The sequence below is a fragment of the Magallana gigas genome, chromosome 2, assembly GCF_963853765.1.
Source record: "Magallana gigas chromosome 2, xbMagGiga1.1, whole genome shotgun sequence".
In the NCBI taxonomy this organism is placed as follows: Eukaryota; Metazoa; Mollusca; class Bivalvia; order Ostreida; family Ostreidae; genus Magallana; species Magallana gigas.
This window is the reverse complement of record NC_088854.1, coordinates 3,687,223-3,704,406: the sequence shown is the minus strand read 5'-3', so window position 1 is coordinate 3,704,406 and position 17,184 is coordinate 3,687,223. Positions and strand designations below refer to the sequence as shown.

The following is a 17,184-nucleotide window of genomic DNA, read 5'->3' as shown; positions in this document are numbered from 1 at the left end:
GATAAATATTAACAATAATTTAGTAGCATTACGTTACTTAACAGTTACTTTATATATAAACGTTCATTCATTCCCCCCCGGAAAATGAAAATTTATTAAATTTACATAGGCACCCCCATCACCCCCCCCCCCCCTGTTTAGGAATTTCATGATATAGGGAATTTTATTTTTTCCTAGGCATGATTTTTTGGGGGGGAGTTATAGGTATACTACGCCCCCCACGCCCCCCCCCCCCCCCCCCCCCGACGATCAGGAATTTCACGATTTTGGGAATTAGGCTTTTCTTCTTCTTTCTTTTTCTTTTCTTTTTTGCTTGTCAAGATTTCTGATGATAAGTGTAGCCCTCCCTCCGACTTTCAATTCTGACCCCCCCCCCTCCCCGGAAAAAAATTCTGGATCCGCACATGAGATAGAAGCAATAAAATTACCTATAACGTAAATTTAGGCAGGTCTAATATCAACATAGATTCTAAGACTTTTTGTTTTACCGTTTTTAAATAAATATTGGTACAATCATAAGACATTGTATTTTTCAAGAACATGAAAAAAGGGGGGGGGGGGGCACTCGTTTTATATCAAGTAATAAGAATCGAGCAAAACCGGAAGTATGCCAAATCACATGATAATTTCTGACAACTTCAACTATGGTAGGTGCCTATTCACACAGTTATTTACCGGCTAAATTCTTATTTATTGTTGAATATTTATTTATATGCACAATTTTTGAATTTATATGGGTTGAGGAAGACAATGGATATAAAATAATCCATTGGCACCTGGAAATTTGATGAAATGTAATCGATTCAGAATGCTCAGCGAGATGTCACAAGACACTTAATCAAGTGTAGTTGAGCCATTTTCAAAAATGAAATATCTTGGCAATGTCTAGGATCACTTTGAGTTGTGACCTGTCTTCTTTCTGCTTTGTCTTTCCCGATATTTGTTCTTAATGTCCTACATTCTCTAAAGGCACATGAATGGTAATCTTTACATGATTGAAGCTTTATGGGATGATTTTTTGAGATGTAAGTTATTGTTATTTAAAGTTTTAGTCCCAAATGACTTGAACAATGATTTTATAGCACGTTTGAATCCATAGAGTTCGTAGCCCTCACCCACGAATTTACATCCTCGACGAAAACTAATTAAAAAAAAAATTAGTTTTCCTACTGAAACTGAAAACTGACATCCATGAAATTACATACCCACGGATAAGCAAAAAATCCACAATCCAAGAAAATTGGCTGACACAAAATTAAATGATTCCACATTACCCTATGTCTCTATAAACCTGGTACCAACACCCTAAGATCTCAACATCACTGTTGGTGAACAATTTCTATGCAAGTCCATATATATCATGATTACATTCATAACTGAAAGGGGGATCTTAACAGACCAGAGGGGTAACCCACTACCAATTTCCCTGAATTACTACAATCTGATAAGCTGCAGTACTTTAGCTCTTTGGAAACTTGACGGTCCGTAGAGCTACAGTTCCATCCATGCAAAAAACTGTATATTCATTGTCTAGAAGAAGTTGTGTACAGTTGTAGACTTATAAAACTAATTTAGGAATATATTCTCTAAATATTTTCTTATAAAAAATTCATGGAAGATTTTACAACTGATTCGCTACTTTACTTGCCTCAAACATTTGCCTAAATACCCTAACCAACCATGGAAAGTGAAGTACGGGTATGTTAAATTCACATCAGGATCAAGAGTCTCCATTTTTACCTGTAAACAACCCCACCATTTCATTTTACTGGGCTTGTGAGAGTGTTTTAAAGATTGTTACAGGCAAGTAATGGAAAGACATCTAAGTAAAATGTCTGAGAAGTTTTGGTACATGTATTAAAATTTATATTTAGACAGATTTTAGTTTAGACAGAAAGACACAAGTGTATAATTATCATATTGAAAATATGTAAAAAATAATATTATGTTACATTATTATGTTATATTACTTTGCTTGAAATGCTCTTGTTTTAATCAAAGTTGTGAAAGATTATTAACAATAAGTTAATGTGCATGTTGTAAGCCACTTAGCTATGACATCATGCTCAGGGAAGTTTAATATATAAGGCTGTATCATAAGCAGTATGTTTGTGACTTTCATATCATGGTGATGGATCTGATTTTTGTCAGTCTGCTCTGTTTTCAATTGTTATATACTATTTATGTGCTGAATTTAGTATTCTAAAACTAGGTCAATTAAAGCTCAAAGGTAAAATTTTATTTTAATAGAATTAGCAGTGCAGTAAAAATTGATATTTCTTAAAATGTAAGATGGAACTTTTTAACTCACTGAAGTCTGTGTTCTCAAACTGATGACTTTTCTCTCCTGATGTGAACTTAAATTGAATTGGAAACTTAAAAAGTCATTGCAAATAGCACTACAGGTACCTTCATATTCCATCTAAATAATGAATGAAAAAATGTGATAATCCTGTTTTGGTAAAATTCAGAGCCAGGAGACTTACCAGGTACACTGGTTATATAGGGAGCAACATTTGTTAGTTTAAAAATATATACAGACTAGACAAGAAGTGCACAGCCAGGAGGCCTGAAGGAAAATCAATCAATCAGAACAAGAACATAAAGTTATATAAGGGGTATTATATCAGCTAGGATTTCTGAGGGAGCCTAGCTGTTGGAAAGGTATCACAGACATTGCTTAAAAATTTACTTAACTAGTCTATGTTGACATTTGTTTTGGATTTTATTTGCAATCAATGCAAACAGAACCATGAATTACATTAACATACTCCATGAAAATATCAATATCAGAAATGCATTACTGTGTGCACAGTGCAGTATGAATTTTAGTAGTAAATTTAGGAAGAAGTTTAAATATCAGACATGACTTTGATATTCTGATACAGGTTGATATTTGGGAGGGGCTTAACTTGCCAGGTAGAGACACTGCTCACTGTCCTATAAGATCCTAATTCCTGCCGACCTAGATGTGTACATAAATATTTGATCTGTTGTATGAGACTTATCATCAGTTCTTAACTACCAAGATATTTGAGGCCTGACTGTTGGTCCTCTTCTGACTCGACAAAGTCACATTGACTGAGAATCTCTGCCTTTTGATGTAATTTTGATAGACCCGACCTCCATTCTCTTTTTGGAAGTTGTTTGTTGCTGGTAATTAACACTGGAACTATGTCTGATTTGTAATTAAAAAATAACATCATAATAAATGTACAGTGAGTGGAGTGTGGACTGTGATGTAAATTCAGTGTGTGACCTTCAATCGTAGCAAAGGAAAATCAGCTGTAGGGAGGATCCATCCATTAGATAGTCATGGTAAATTGGATTTCAGTGGTCTCACATATGTTGATTTAGTTAAATGTTCAGGATAGTCCAAAATGAAATTGAAATGACCTAGCAATAACAAATTTTAATCTGCATCAATTTCTAGTCCATGTATGATGAAGGATAAAGCTTTGATATTCATGTACAGTAATTCAATACAGACTTGATAAACATACTCAGTCTTTTTTGTACTTAGAAGACAAAAAAAACCTCTCACTATACAAATTCTACAACTTATGAATGCACAAAGAGATTTTGAAATTAAAATGAATTTACATACCTGTCCAGTACATCATTGAAGGTTGTCCATATCTTATATGATTTTCTACACTGAAGCTGAATGTCGTCAAATTACAACAAAAAGGTAACTTGAGGTGAATGCTTTCTCTGTTTGGGAGAAAAGTATTCTGACCCATCCTCAGGACAGGGAAAAATGGATTATTTTTATTTCTTTATTTTGACACTGAGTAATACAGTAATTCAGGTTCTGAGAGGTTACTTACACAGTTGTAAGACACCATGGCAGGTTTTGGATATGATCCGATAGATGAGTTTGATACTAAGGTACAAACTGTATTTTTTTTGTGCATATTAGATAAAATCTACATGGATTGGAAGCTTTACTGTAGTCGAGATCCTGGAACATGCGTGTTCAATGAGTTCAGTGTTAGGAGTTTTCTTCATGATATAGGATGTATAAATCTTATGAATGTTTCATTTCAGGCAGGAGGATTAGAGCGAGCTCGTAAATTACCCAAGATTCAAGATGCGGACAAGGAATCCATGTTTGGATATGTCCATGCTGTGTCTGGACCTGGTAAGTTCAAAGTTCATCAGGGGGAAGGGTCTAGTCAAAGTAAACCATTAACATACTGATTAATTTTCCAATTATAGTAAATCTGATATACATTATGTCAGAAAAAGAGTAAAATGAAATTATTATTTTTTTATTACTGTAAGAGTAAAAAAGATAAGCTAAGTTGACATGAATATTGGATAGCTGTAAGCGTTCATTATTTTCCTAATGTGACAAACACTAGTTCAAGGTTTTGGAAAGATTCATCATGGTGGGACTAGGGTTGGACAGAACACATTTATAATTACCATGGTTGATATGTGTGTAAGAGAGAGTAGAAAGACATTTTTTATAGTCAAAGTTCGGATTACATATACCAGTCCTGTATCTCAGAGAACTTTGCTGTATTTATTGTAAACTTGCTTTGAATTCGTTTATTTGACAAAAATGTCTTTGTATAACTTACTAATATTTGAAAACATATTGCTCCCAAACTTTTCATAAATTATGACAAAGGAACAGTTTAAATTGATGTTTAGGCATAGGACTGTTTTTCTGGAAGATCAGCATGAGCAGGGGATAGAAATATTAAGATTGAATTAATCTTAATAGACCTGACCTCCATTTTCTTGTTGGAAGTTGTGTATTGGTGGTAATTAACACTTGGGATTTCAAGGAGCTCACCAATCAAAATTTTTAAGCACTGTTTATATTTATTATGCTTTCAAGCAAATTTACAAAACTACATCCCCATGGACCGTTTAAAAATTAAAATCCATGAAAATTGTCCTCAATGAATTTAGATAATTACACAAAATGATGGAAAATGATAATTTAGAAATGAAAAAAATTATTCAGACAACACTTAGCTTATCATCTTTTGACTTTGCCAATATTTTTTCTCAGCATTAAAAAAAAATTTCCCATGACTGTTTATATTGGGAAACAATTTTACATGGGTAGTTTGCAGTGACATCTAGGGCACTATTTAATCAATCAAAATTACCAGTACAAAGATATAACGGAGAGTTTGGTTTCCTCTGTCAGTGGTCACTGCCCAGCAGATGGCGGGAGCAGCTATGTACGAGTTGGTGAGGGTCGGTCACTCGGAACTGGTGGGGGAGATCATTCGGCTGGAAGGAGACATGGCAACCATTCAGGTCTACGAGGAAACCTGTATCCTTCTGCTCAACATAAACCTGATCTATTATGTTTATACACTAATATTTATTATTGATGACTTTGTTTTTATATACAAAGAAAATAAATTATTTGACAAAGGTTAGAAAACACTTGAGAAATACCCCTGGTATATAGTTAGTCTTGTAGAAATGTTTTCTGTTAATGACCTTGACCTACCCCAGCTGGTGTGACGGTGGGTGACCCTGTGATGAGGACCGGGAAACTCCTGTCAGTGGAACTGGGGCCCGGAATTATGGGTTCCATCTTTGATGGTAAGTCAGTACCTAGTATCACTCATTGAAAGGACATCTACACTTTACCGTCAGGTGGAGAGTTGAATCAAATTCAGAAAAAAATATAGAAGTTCAGTATTGCTTTCTGGTTCTCATTTAATGTATATATAAATTATGTACCCTTTGGTTTCAACATTAAGATTTTTATACCCCCCGCAAACAAAGTTTGGGGGGGTATATAGGAATCACCTTGTCCGTCCGTCCGTCTGTCCGTCTGTCTGTCTGTCTGTCTGTCCGTCTGTCTGTCTGTGCAATTGTGTCCGGTCCATATCTTTCTTATGGAGAAACATTGGAAGTTCTTACTTCACACAAAGATTGCTTATGACCTAAGGGTGTGTCATGACCTTGACCCAAGGTCATTTGGGCAAGGTCAAGGTCACTGGCAGAAAAAGTGCAAAATTCGTGTCCGGTCCATATCTTTCTAATGGAGAAACATTGGAAGGTCTTACTTCACACAAAGATTGCTTATGACCTAAGGGTGTGCCATGACCTTGACTCAAGGTCATTCGGGCAAGGTCAAGGTCACTGGCAGAAAAAGTGCAAAATTCGTGTCCGGTCCATATCTTTCTTATGAAGAATCATTGGAAGTTCTTACTTCACACAAAGATTGCTTATGACCTAAGGGTGTGTCATGACCTTGACCCAAGGTCATTCGGGCAAGGTCAAGGTCACTGGCAGAAAAAGTGCAAAATTCGTGTCCGGTCCATATCTTTCTTATGGGGAAACATTGGATGTTCTTACTTCACACAAAGTTTGCTTATGACCTAAGGGTGTGTCATGACCTTGACCCAAGGTCATTTGGGCAAGGTCAAGGTCACTGGCAGAAAAAATGCAAAATTCGTGTCCGGTCCATATCTTTCTTATGGGGAAACATTGGAAGTTCTTACTTCACACAAAGATTGCTTATGACCTAAGGGTGTGTCATGACCTTGACCCAAGGTCAATTGAGAAAGTTCAAGGTCATTGTTTCAAAAAAGCTAAATTCTGTCTGTGTCATGTCTTGTATTAATGGAAATATTAGAAGCTAAAAATTAACAGTTTTCAAAAATAAAGCAGTTGTTATTTATAGAAAATGGACAGGGAAATAGATTCATCCAATATTTTCTATAATAGCAAAAATACACGCGTTATGATTTTTTTTTAGCGGGGGGTATCAATTGTGAGCTTGCTCACAGTACCTCTAGTTTTTATGTTTGTCAGTGAAGATTGTCTGATGTATTTGTGAGAGCAATGTCTGATTTCAGGTATTCAGCGTCCACTGGAGGAAATTAACAAAATGACCCAGAGTATCTACATTCCAAAAGGTGTGAACACACCTGCTCTAGACAGAGTGAAGACGTGGGAGTTTGAACCATTTGGCAATGTCAGGGTACGTCTCAAAAACATCAATTTTTTTTCTCACAATTTTCTTTACTAATTCAAATGACATTTGATCAATCAACTCTACCAATCAAATTCCAGGTTGGCAGTCATGTGACGGGAGGTGATGTGTACGGAATGGTGTACGAGAACATCCTGGTCAAACACAAGATCATGCTCCCTCCCAAAACCCGCGGAACGGTGACCTGGATCGCAGACCCTGGGGAGTACACAGTCAATGTAAGTATATAGACTGGTCACTTGTCAGGACCATCAGACAGGCAGTTCCTTTCCACCACAAGTGCTAGGCCTTATTGATTAAGGGTTTGTGAATAGCGGAAACATTGAAATCAGTTGCCATCTCCACATTGTGATGAGCCTCTGTTTAGAGAGAAGAGTATTGAAGTGAGTGTAGGCAATGTGATAACAATGTGTTGTGATTGTCTGTTGTAGGATGTGGTGCTGGAGACAGAGTTTGACGGAGAGAAGTCCAAGTACACCATGTTACAGGTGTGGCCCGTCCGTCAGCTCCGACCGGTCACTGAGAAACTGGCCGGGAACCACCCCCTCCTTACCGGACAGAGGGTGCTGGACGCCCTGTTCCCGTGAGTGTCCGTCTGTCTGTTAACAGCTTTAATTACATACAGTTATAAATTTGTCATTTTTGATGAATATGTACAAACAAGTGTTAAGTATCTTCAATAGCCAAGTGTCCAATTCGTTACTTTCCTCTCCTGAGATGAGAATAATGAATCCAACCCATGGCTAGCGAAGTAATACATGCAGTTCTTTTTGTAGTGGTTTTGATTTTCATAGATTCTGAGTAAATTGGATTTGTATCTTCTTGCCGTATGTCTTATTATTTTATGAATTCATCTTTTAAAAAAAAGTTATTGTAAAAACGGTAGCTGAAAGCAATGACCCTATTGATAATTTTGTTGACCTAAAACAGTTCAGTACAATTGGAAATAAAACAACTTTGTATTTTATATAGATGTGTACAGGGAGGGACAACAGCTATCCCCGGAGCCTTTGGGTGTGGTAAAACTGTCATCTCCCAGTCCTTGTCCAAGTACTCCAACAGTGATGTCATCATCTACGTCGGGTGTGGGGAGCGAGGGAATGAAATGTCCGAAGTATTGAGAGATTTCCCTGAGGTATGTCTAACGTGACATTGAATATTGGAGGTGTATTTCTTGCTGTTGTATGACTAATTCTCGAGATCCTCATTACATGCATTTCTTGTTTCCTGTAGCTGACCATGGAGGTTGAGGGTAAACCTGAGAGCATCATGAAGAGAACCGCCCTTGTGGCCAACACATCCAACATGCCTGTCGCTGCCAGAGAGGCCTCCATTTACACTGGTACGGAGTAATGTCCTCTAATGTAAAAGTGTCATTGGTGTAAACTTGTTGGGAAAGAAGAAATATCTCTAGTGATTGTCATTCATTGTCCTTCATTGCTTGCAAATAATAGGGGACAATGATTTTGACCAGCCATACATTTCATTAAATTATGTTCATATGGTAATGACACAATCATAGGAAAGAAAATGTTATTATAAAATCTTCCTTGTAGGTATTACTTTGTCTGAGTATTTCCGTGATATGGGTTACAACGTATCCATGATGGCTGACTCCACTTCTCGATGGGCCGAAGCCTTGAGAGAAATCTCAGGTCGTCTTGCTGAAATGCCTGCCGATTACGGTTACCCTGCCTATTTGGGAGCTCGTCTGGCCTCCTTCTACGAGCGAGCTGGGCGTGTCAAATGTATTGGAAATCCTGAGAGAGAGGGCAGTGTCAGCATCGTAGGAGCGTAAGTAAACCCCTCTTCACTGAAGAGCTAGATAACTATTTACCTTAGTATTTCTTGATGTCTTTGTATTGATGAATGTTAAGATTTCTGTAGATGAGGTATGAATGATTGGATTCAAAAGAAAACCTCATACATGTTTGGAGTCATCTGAGTTGTCTTTATATGTTACAATGAGTGTGTAAATGAGTGATTGACTGATTGCTTTGTTCTTTTAGTGTGTCGCCCCCTGGTGGTGACTTCTCTGACCCTGTGACCTCTGCCACACTGGGTATTGTACAAGTGTTTTGGGGTCTAGAGAAGAAGCTGGCCCAGAGGAAACATTTCCCGGCCATCAACTGGCTCATCTCCTACAGCAAGTACACGAGAGCTCTTGAGGAGTTCTATGACAAAAACTTCCCAGACTTCACTCCCCTACGAACAAAGGTTAGAATGCCATGACCCTAATGTCATGTATTCCTGATCCTTAAATTGAAGAAATTTGATGCAGAGGCAAAATGTAACAAAACAAAATTGCAGTAAATTTTATCTAATTTCATTTTAAGTATATATCAGTAATAATCATAAAACTCCTCTATTGCAGTGCAAAGAAATTTTACAAGAAGAGGAAGATCTGTCTGAAATTGTACAACTAGTCGGAAAGGTCAGTTTGTTGGATGCTCTGCTTGAAGAAAGGAAGTAGTCGGGGTTGTCAGAAGGAAACTCAAATACAACATCCCTGTAATCTTGTGCTTTTTTATTTCAGGGATCTCTGGCAGAGGCAGACAAGATCACGCTAGAGGTGGCCAAACTGATCAAGGATGATTTCCTCCAACAGAATGGATACACACCTTACGACAGGTATGGGATTCATTTTATCCTAAATCGTAATTAGTGATCCTTGTTTTGCAAACACTGAAAGGAAGATTTAAAAAGTAATAATCCATTTTGTTAGATGGGAATGAATGTGGTACATGTCCTCTAATTTGTTTCAGATTCTGTCCATTCTACAAGACAGTAGGAATGTTGAAGAACATCATTGCTTTCTATGACATGGCCAGACACTCGGTAGAGAGCACGGCTCAGAGTGAGAACAAGATCACCTGGGCCATCATCCGTGACCAGATGAACGATATCATCTACAAGCTCAGCAGTATGAAGTTCAAGGTCAGTTCTTAAATATACACTTCAAAAATGAGACTGGGGCGATCAATTTCATTGTAAAATGAAAGATGAGTGGGCATTAGCAATACATGCATTTGAGTACATTGTACTGATATCATTTAACTCTGAATAATTTTCTGTTCATATTTTTATCTCTGATCATTTGTTCTCGTTTGAGCTCCTGTTCTAAAATTGAATCTTTGATCTGTGCATCTGATAGATCTGATACCCTTTTTGGAGATCTAAAAGAACTTTTGAAATAGATTTAATGTTTCTACAAACTTTCACTGTTTCAGTAAAGTGATATTCCAAAGTTCGAACTGAACTATAAAAATAATTTGTGTAGAAAGTGTCAACACTTAAAAAAAATTACCCTGACACTAAAATAAGCTATAATACCGTAACATGCATCCTGTAAATGGGTGCTCTAGTAATCCAGTAGTGCAGTATGTTTAGTACAGTCATGTAAATACAAGGTAAATCAGTGACCATAACTGGTACTTGAATCTGTTACCAATGACAGTTACCTTTCATTATTACTATTGGTATTTAATCTTACAGGACCCAGTCAAAGATGGCGAGAGGAAAATCAAACAGGATTACGATGATTTACACGAAGAAATGCAGACAGCTTTCAGGAATCTGGAGGACTGAGAACAATTAGTAGCAAATTAGGACTAAAAAATGTAGACTTAACGTGTTAGGACAGTATGTACGTGGAAATTGTATTGAAAATTGTGAAACTCTGCAGACATTATTATTCTAGTCAAATTTTGCTTGATAGTGTCAGATGCTTCCATGACAAAGGTAACTGTGTATGATTGGTGTTAATAGTCCCAAGTGTGATCAGCAAGAGTTGAAGGTTCACTACTGATAAGATAATTAATACAGTTGTCTAAAGGATTTCATTCATTAGGAATTCATATTGTGTATATTGCAGAGTCCTCTAAAATTAAGAAATTCATATTATGGACATTGCAGAGTCCTCCAAGTTCGTAGAGTAAAATTATGTGTCCACTTCAGCATGAGTTGATGGGCATTTTGAATTAATTGTACATTAGTAGATTTATTGAGTGCTATTATATTACTGTACATCTGTTGTTGGAGTCTAAAACTACATAAGTAGACTTTATCAGTGAAACATTCCATGTTTACCTCGTGTGTGCTTCATTTAGTGCTGACCATTCAACAATGAACAAATACATTTTACTGATGCAGCCATATCATCTTCAGTTGAGTTATACCCTGACACTGATTATTTATTACTATACACTTCTGTTTATTAATTGATAAAAATATTGTAAAACTAAATTATTGCATGGGAAATAACATAGGTTGAGTCTTTATATATTTATGGTTTAATTTAAATATATGTTTGTAATTTCTTTAGAACTTTCTTGCGATTGAAGTTTTCATAGATAATGTATTGGGTTACGATAAATCCTGTTCTTTTTTTATCTCGTATACAATGAATGTGATAGTCTTTGTGCAAGTTGTATGATTTTAGTTTATAGCTCAAGCCATTGTACAAACATTGCAATGAAACAATCCATACTAGTATTTAAAACTCTGTACATATTAATAACCAAGAGGAAACATAAATATGCAGATATTTATAAATTTGTTTTGTTTTCATTCTAAAGAAAGCAATGAAAAACAGCCAAATCTTTTAGGACAGGAATAGTATTACAGTTGTCAGACAACACTGCATGGGTACCGGTAAACAGTATTACTTCCAGTTAACAATACTTCTACCTGTAAACTACCTGTAAAGAATACTACTACCTGTAAAGAATACTACTACCTGTAAACTACTACTACCTGTAAACAATACTACTACCTGTGAACGATACTACTATCAGTAAACGATACTACTATCAGTAAACGATACTATCAGTAAACAATACAACTACCTTTAAACAATACTACTACCTGTAAACAATACTACTATCAGTAAACAATATAACTACCAGTAAACATTACAACTACCAGTAAACATTAGAAGACTGTGTTCAATAGAATGGGGTTTTCCAATTCATAGAATTCTGGCATGAATAAAAAAAAAAGCAAAATATAATCAAGTAATTCCAATCAAATTATGAGTGCTTCTTTCATTCAAATGATAATCCCCTCTGATTTTACATCTGGGTCTCACTGATTGATATATCTGAATTTAACCTTCAAGTACAATCTACCGGTTGTTGGCGACATAAAATCCTTTACAAAGAAAACACAGACTGCACAAAAATAGAAGTTTATTCTTCAAAAATATTACTGATCTCAACATGGCATTTTTATAATGAATTTGCGTAGTTTGATAGAAAAATAAAAAAGATTTTAAACAAGAACTATGTATTCTCAGTTAGCCAAGGGTTTACAATCCGCTCTCCTGTTCAACAGAATAGAGTATGGATCAGAACCCTTGGCTAGCAGATGTTCACATGTATGCAAAAGGAAGTTTGGCTTGAGGGACAAAGCTGCAGGAGTCTGAGAGAAAGCAAATGAGATTTAAGTTTCTTTTTCGCACTGGAATAAATGTCTTTGCCAACTAGAAACTTCGGAGACTTTAAAACAAATATTGTTTGCTTTATGCTCACAGATTTCTTGAAATTTGTAGCAATTCCAGTGCATGAGCTACTTAAACCACATCAAGAAGTGTTATAAGTAATTTTTATAACACTTGTCTGCTGTCTATGGGTTTTGTGAATTTTCGGCCTACAGGAAATATGGGATAGTTATATCATTTGTTGTATCTTCATCATATCTCTATTTTTAGAAGAAAGTAATTATTTCAATTTTCACTACATGGAAAGAAGACAAAGAAACAATAGAATCATAACAATTTGAAAGCTGTGATACAGTACGTTTTTGAATCAAATGTTGCTAATTATATACAGACATGCATTCCAATAAATCTAACATCATTTCACAAGATATTTACCAATTTTCATGGCCTGAAGACACTACATACAAATTTTTTATGTGATGTGCATATTGTTTACAAATAAGGAATTTTTCAACCTTTTTTTGTGTCTAAATTCATGCAAAATCCACATCTAATGTACCCACTTACTGTTACCAAGAAGTGATTGGCATGCTTTTCCCTTATTATTAATTTGGATTAAAAATAAGACAATGAAAAATGATTCACAAGTATGATTAGAAAATTTCCCCCTGATTTTGATATAAATTTGCACAGAAAAAAATATGAAGAACAACTTACATGTATGCATAATTTTCCTGAATAGTTCAGACTAGAAAGTATTTCCTGCCTTAAAATAAATTTTCATAGAAATGAAAATTCTCTAACAAATATGCAAGAATTTTCTGAGTAGGGACTAGCATTTCTTTTTCTTTGGTGGTGGAACCCCTGCCAGTCTGCTATAATGAACAAGAGGTATAACAGGGGTTCTCTCCCTTGGATAATTAGGGAAGTTCTCCTGATACCATCTATGAGCAAGATGTCCGGCCAAAAGCTGGTTCACCAACACAAAGAGCCCGACGGAGTTACACACGGTGTGTCTCCACCAGAACATGGCACAGTAGACGCTGTAGATGAGAATCTCCATGAAGAAGTGGGGACAGGACGAGTGCTGGAACAGGTCCCCCTCTGGTATCAGGTGCTTGTCGGTGACCACAGCACCTAAAGGGAGAGAATTCAGAATTAACAAACATATCAGAGATAACAGGTGCTTGTCAGTAGTGGCCACTGCTCATGGAAGGGAGGTAATTCAGAAAATATATAACATACCTGGTAGTACAAACTTATAATAAGTCTATCCTTGTGAGAAAGTCTTGGCAGTGACAACAGCTCTTACAAAGAACATAAAACTATATAACTGTACATGCCTTGCTCATTACACCTGAGACTGGACAGAATGTTGTTGAGAATATGCTGCTTGTAGCTAAAGTAGAGGAACATGGTGATGAGCAGGTAGTTGTACCACTGGAGATCACTCCAGATAGCACCTGTAATAAGACAGTAATTAATGCAATACAGGTATTACATTCAAGTGAGAATTTAAGAAATATTTATCATATTATTCAATATAACATTCGAGTGAAAATTCAAGTACTGGTACAAAAGTTAATCATTCAATTATTCAATAGCTGTTACATTAAATGTTAGTTGAGGTGTTTTTTTCAAGGTAATTTTATATAAAATACAATTAACACAGAAAGAATTTATGGGTAAGTAGTAGATACATTTTAAGAAATACAATGCCCATTCAAGAGAGTTCTATGACCCAGACACAGAGTGTGAAGAGATACCTGTTACCTAAATACTTCAGTTTTTTCCTGTATTCACCTTTTGATGGATTTATATGTGGAAGATGTAATCCAGATACATATGTACTTACTAAGTGTGAGAGTTTTCTCCTGCATGAGGCAGACAATACTGATTCCCTGGAAGCAGTAGAAAAAGACCCCGGTCAGATAAATAACGACACTCATGGTGCTAGCCGAGTAGCTGTTGACAAAAATACACTCGGTCAGTCGTCGAATCATCTGTACTTCACCCATCAACAAAACAGCCAGGATCTGGGCAGGAGGGAGCAACTCTGAAATGATTGTCAAGTCATTCCCAGGCTCCATGTTTAATACATACAGATGTACCTAGAATAATCAGTAATACATACAGATGTACCTAGAATAATCAGTAATACATACAGATGTACCTAGAATAATCAGTGATATTCAAAAGGAACCATAATGTTTAAAACAAGTGTATTCTTCATTGAGAAAACAATAAAAAAAATAATAATAACTACAATTTTAACTTTAAAAAAAATTCTTCTGTTGGAAAATAAACAAACAAGCGATGTGTTTGCATATACTAGTATATATAGTAATAGAACATAGACTCGACAAAGTTGGATATCAAAGACTCTTGGAGCCAATAGCCAGGGCTACCTGAAGCAAGTTTAGCACAGCAGAGGCCTGCACAGCAGAGCAAGCGATTGCGAGCGCTTACCATTCCCTATACCTAAAACATAAATTTTGACAAGCACTTGCGATCGCTTGCTCTGCTGTACAGAGTTTTAGTTCTTGCACACTCCTGAAATTTTGTGTTACAGGTACAGAAAATTTTGGTGAGCGCTTGCCAGCACCAGCTCTGTTTAGCATGCCTCTGCCGAGCTACCTTTAATAGTATCCATGCAGAGTGGTCATGTTTTCATGAAGTCAGTGGGAATTGTAAACACTTACATTTGAGAACATTATTTCTGAGTATATATATGCAGTCATCTAAAACTATAACTCGGACCCATGTGTTTAAGAACATTGTTTCGGAGTATACCTGACTCTGATGCTGGGATTCTAATGTATCCCAGAAAAAGAGAAACTTCTTCAGGGAATTTGTCCGCAACGAATACCGAATACACCATCACAGTCAGCAGGGCAGTGTGTATAAAAAGGCCACTGCAGTAGAAATGCCAGAACCATCTACAAACAACAAAGTATCTTATAATTTTAACAATTGGCCAACAGTTCATTATAAGGGCAGAAAACAGGCTTTTCAGTAATGAAGAAGACACAAATGAGATTTTAAAAATAATCTTTTCCACATTCACAATATCCTAATTTATTTTTTTCCAGCTGTATGCAGAGACATAAATAACATATGTTATGTCTCTGCTGTATGTAAATCTGCAGAAAATATTATCCAACGAAATAAATATCAGAAGCCAGTTCTAGCCTATACATCAAATTTCTTTGTCTTCTGAGCTTGTCAGCAATTTGCTTGATATTTTGTAAGAATAGATAAAACAAATGCATTGACAACATAAATTATTTCGCAGAAATGTGAAAATGTAATTTTTCCATCTAACATTTAAAACGTGAAACTTTTACCTTTTCGGGACTTGAAGAAAGTGCGAGGTCAAACTAAATTCCTGCAAATTTCTTAGTTTTCCAAAGACATATAAATTTAATACTAAATTCAACTTTAATCGTTCACTATTTATAACAATAAATCCTAAAATAATTCCGAAAGAAAGAATTAACCATATATAATTTAGATACACCATGGCATCGCTTTTTTATTTACCATAATCTAATCGAACGGGTTCGACATTCTGTAGTAAAATACAGTATTCGGCACCTCGCTATTTCGGCACTCTAAAATCACACTCTTGTTCATAGGCTATCTGCCAATTAAACTATCTTAAATGAAATAGTAAAGGAAAAATTACATATTTACAGAGTGTAGTATGAGACTATTTTTTGTGGCGGAAGGTTTTTAAGAAGAAAATGAACATTTTTCATAACTCAGTTGTTTTAGAGTACCGTCACTTTAGCTTCCTATATTGCCGTTAATTGTCGATAACCGTCGTCTTGTTTTTATAATGATCCGCTTGGTGTTTTTTTTAAACAATTAAAGAAATTGAGACCTTAATTGGCTCATTGAGAAGCTTAGTTGATGATTAATATCACCTGTTCTACAATGTATCTTTGAAGAATTTACGTAACGCAATCCTTTGATCTCTAAATAAGATACATAACGCCATAAGATATAAACATATACCTTGAGTAAATTAAGTTTAATAGCTATCTATATGTATACGTATTATTGATAAATAACATAAGACATAATGTGAATTATATAGCTTGAACAATCACAAATTTGTGTATAATTTTATATGTAGTAGTAGTTTATTGGCGTATATATTACATACATTGTCATAGCATAGGAAAACTACACCTGGTTCTATTTGAAGTCGTAATTTCATTCAAAGCTCCATTATTATTTAATATGACGCATTTCCAGAGCAATCATAACGGGCGGGTGCACAATTAGTCTGCATACTTATTTATAACTGTGTGTGGGGAGACAAGCATGTAGCGGTATATCCTTTTTAAAGTTATATACAGCAACTGTACATGTTGTTTTTTTTTTAATTGTAACTTTGCAAAGACTGCTCTCTGATATATAGGTCCCTTGTCAAAAACCACAAATTTCATAATTATGATACGGTTATATTATGAGGTAAAATTTATTATTATTACACAATAAATACATAAGAAGATTAAATTTAGTAGCATTAATAAAATAAAATAAATCAATTCACAAGTTTTCGTAACGTTATGCCACCGTAAGTCAAATGATCATCATTTATAGAAGTGGTATTATTTTCATTAATTGATATATATCTTCATAATGTTTAAATTGATCAGAATACACAACAAATATATAAATTAATCCTATATAAAAATAAGGCGAACGGACCCAGTGCGAACGGCGTCAAGAGCGAACGGACCAATGCGAACGG

At 35.6% G+C, this 17,184-nt stretch overlaps 2 protein-coding genes across 5 annotated transcripts; one reads left to right on the top strand and one right to left on the bottom strand.

Annotated features, from left to right (window-relative positions):
• The first annotated feature begins 586 nt into the window (after nucleotides 1-586).
• LOC105321678 (V-type proton ATPase catalytic subunit A) lies at nucleotides 587-11,533 on the top strand. 3 transcript variants are annotated; one of them, XM_034447056.2, is made up of 15 exons: nucleotides 587-647; nucleotides 4,051-4,144; nucleotides 5,171-5,299; nucleotides 5,488-5,577; nucleotides 6,843-6,967; nucleotides 7,060-7,197; nucleotides 7,411-7,562; nucleotides 7,952-8,114; nucleotides 8,213-8,321; nucleotides 8,536-8,773; nucleotides 8,989-9,196; nucleotides 9,354-9,413; nucleotides 9,516-9,610; nucleotides 9,745-9,916; nucleotides 10,475-11,533. In XM_034447056.2, the coding sequence occupies exons 1-15, from the start codon at nucleotides 645-647 to the stop codon at nucleotides 10,565-10,567; spliced, it is 1,869 nt and encodes a 622-aa protein (XP_034302947.1). In that variant the 5' UTR covers nucleotides 587-644; the 3' UTR covers nucleotides 10,568-11,533. The 3 variants fall into 3 exon arrangements, with proteins under 3 accessions (XP_034302947.1, XP_034302948.1, XP_065930638.1); XM_034447057.2 differs by lacking the exon at nucleotides 587-647 and adding an exon at nucleotides 3,073-3,318; XM_066074566.1 differs by lacking the exon at nucleotides 587-647 and adding an exon at nucleotides 3,832-3,891.
• A 618-nt stretch (nucleotides 11,534-12,151) lies between these two features.
• Nucleotides 12,152-16,004, bottom strand: LOC105321676 (polyprenol reductase). 2 transcript variants are annotated; one of them, XM_011420047.4, is made up of 5 exons: nucleotides 15,767-16,004; nucleotides 15,213-15,358; nucleotides 14,275-14,475; nucleotides 13,763-13,882; nucleotides 12,152-13,556 (listed from the first exon to the last, which is right to left on the bottom strand). In XM_011420047.4, exons 1-5 carry the CDS (start codon nucleotides 15,940-15,942, stop codon nucleotides 13,252-13,254), a joined length of 948 nt encoding a protein of 315 aa, XP_011418349.3. In that variant the 5' UTR covers nucleotides 15,943-16,004; the 3' UTR covers nucleotides 12,152-13,251. The 2 variants fall into 2 exon arrangements, with proteins under 2 accessions (XP_011418349.3, XP_065930637.1); XM_066074565.1 differs by lacking the exon at nucleotides 15,767-16,004 and having other exon boundaries at nucleotides 14,275-14,530; nucleotides 15,213-15,342.
• Between the last annotated feature and the right edge of the window lie 1,180 nt (nucleotides 16,005-17,184).

What these genes read in the sequence shown, in the direction of transcription:
- LOC105321678 (XM_066074566.1), top strand. Translation starts at nt 3,847, where the DNA reads ATGGCAGGTTTTGGATATGATCCGATAGATGAGTTTGATACTAAG. An exon ending in TCAGGTCTACGAGGAAACCT is followed by an intron (nt 5,300 to 5,487) that starts GTATCCTTCTGC and finishes GACCTACCCCAG; the next exon opens with CTGGTGTGACGGTGGGTGAC. An exon ending in TCACTCCCCTACGAACAAAG is followed by an intron (nt 9,197 to 9,353) that starts GTTAGAATGCCA and finishes CCTCTATTGCAG; the next exon opens with TGCAAAGAAATTTTACAAGA.
- LOC105321676 (XM_011420047.4), bottom strand. Translation starts at nt 15,942, where the DNA reads ATGGTGTATCTAAATTATATATGGTTAATTCTTTCTTTCGGAATTATT. An exon ending in GGAGAAAACTCTCACACTTA is followed by an intron (nt 13,883 to 14,274) that starts GTAAGTACATAT and finishes GTCTTATTACAG; the next exon opens with GTGCTATCTGGAGTGATCTC. An exon ending in TCTCAGGTGTAATGAGCAAG is followed by an intron (nt 13,557 to 13,762) that starts GCATGTACAGTT and finishes CTCTCCCTTTAG; the next exon opens with GTGCTGTGGTCACCGACAAG.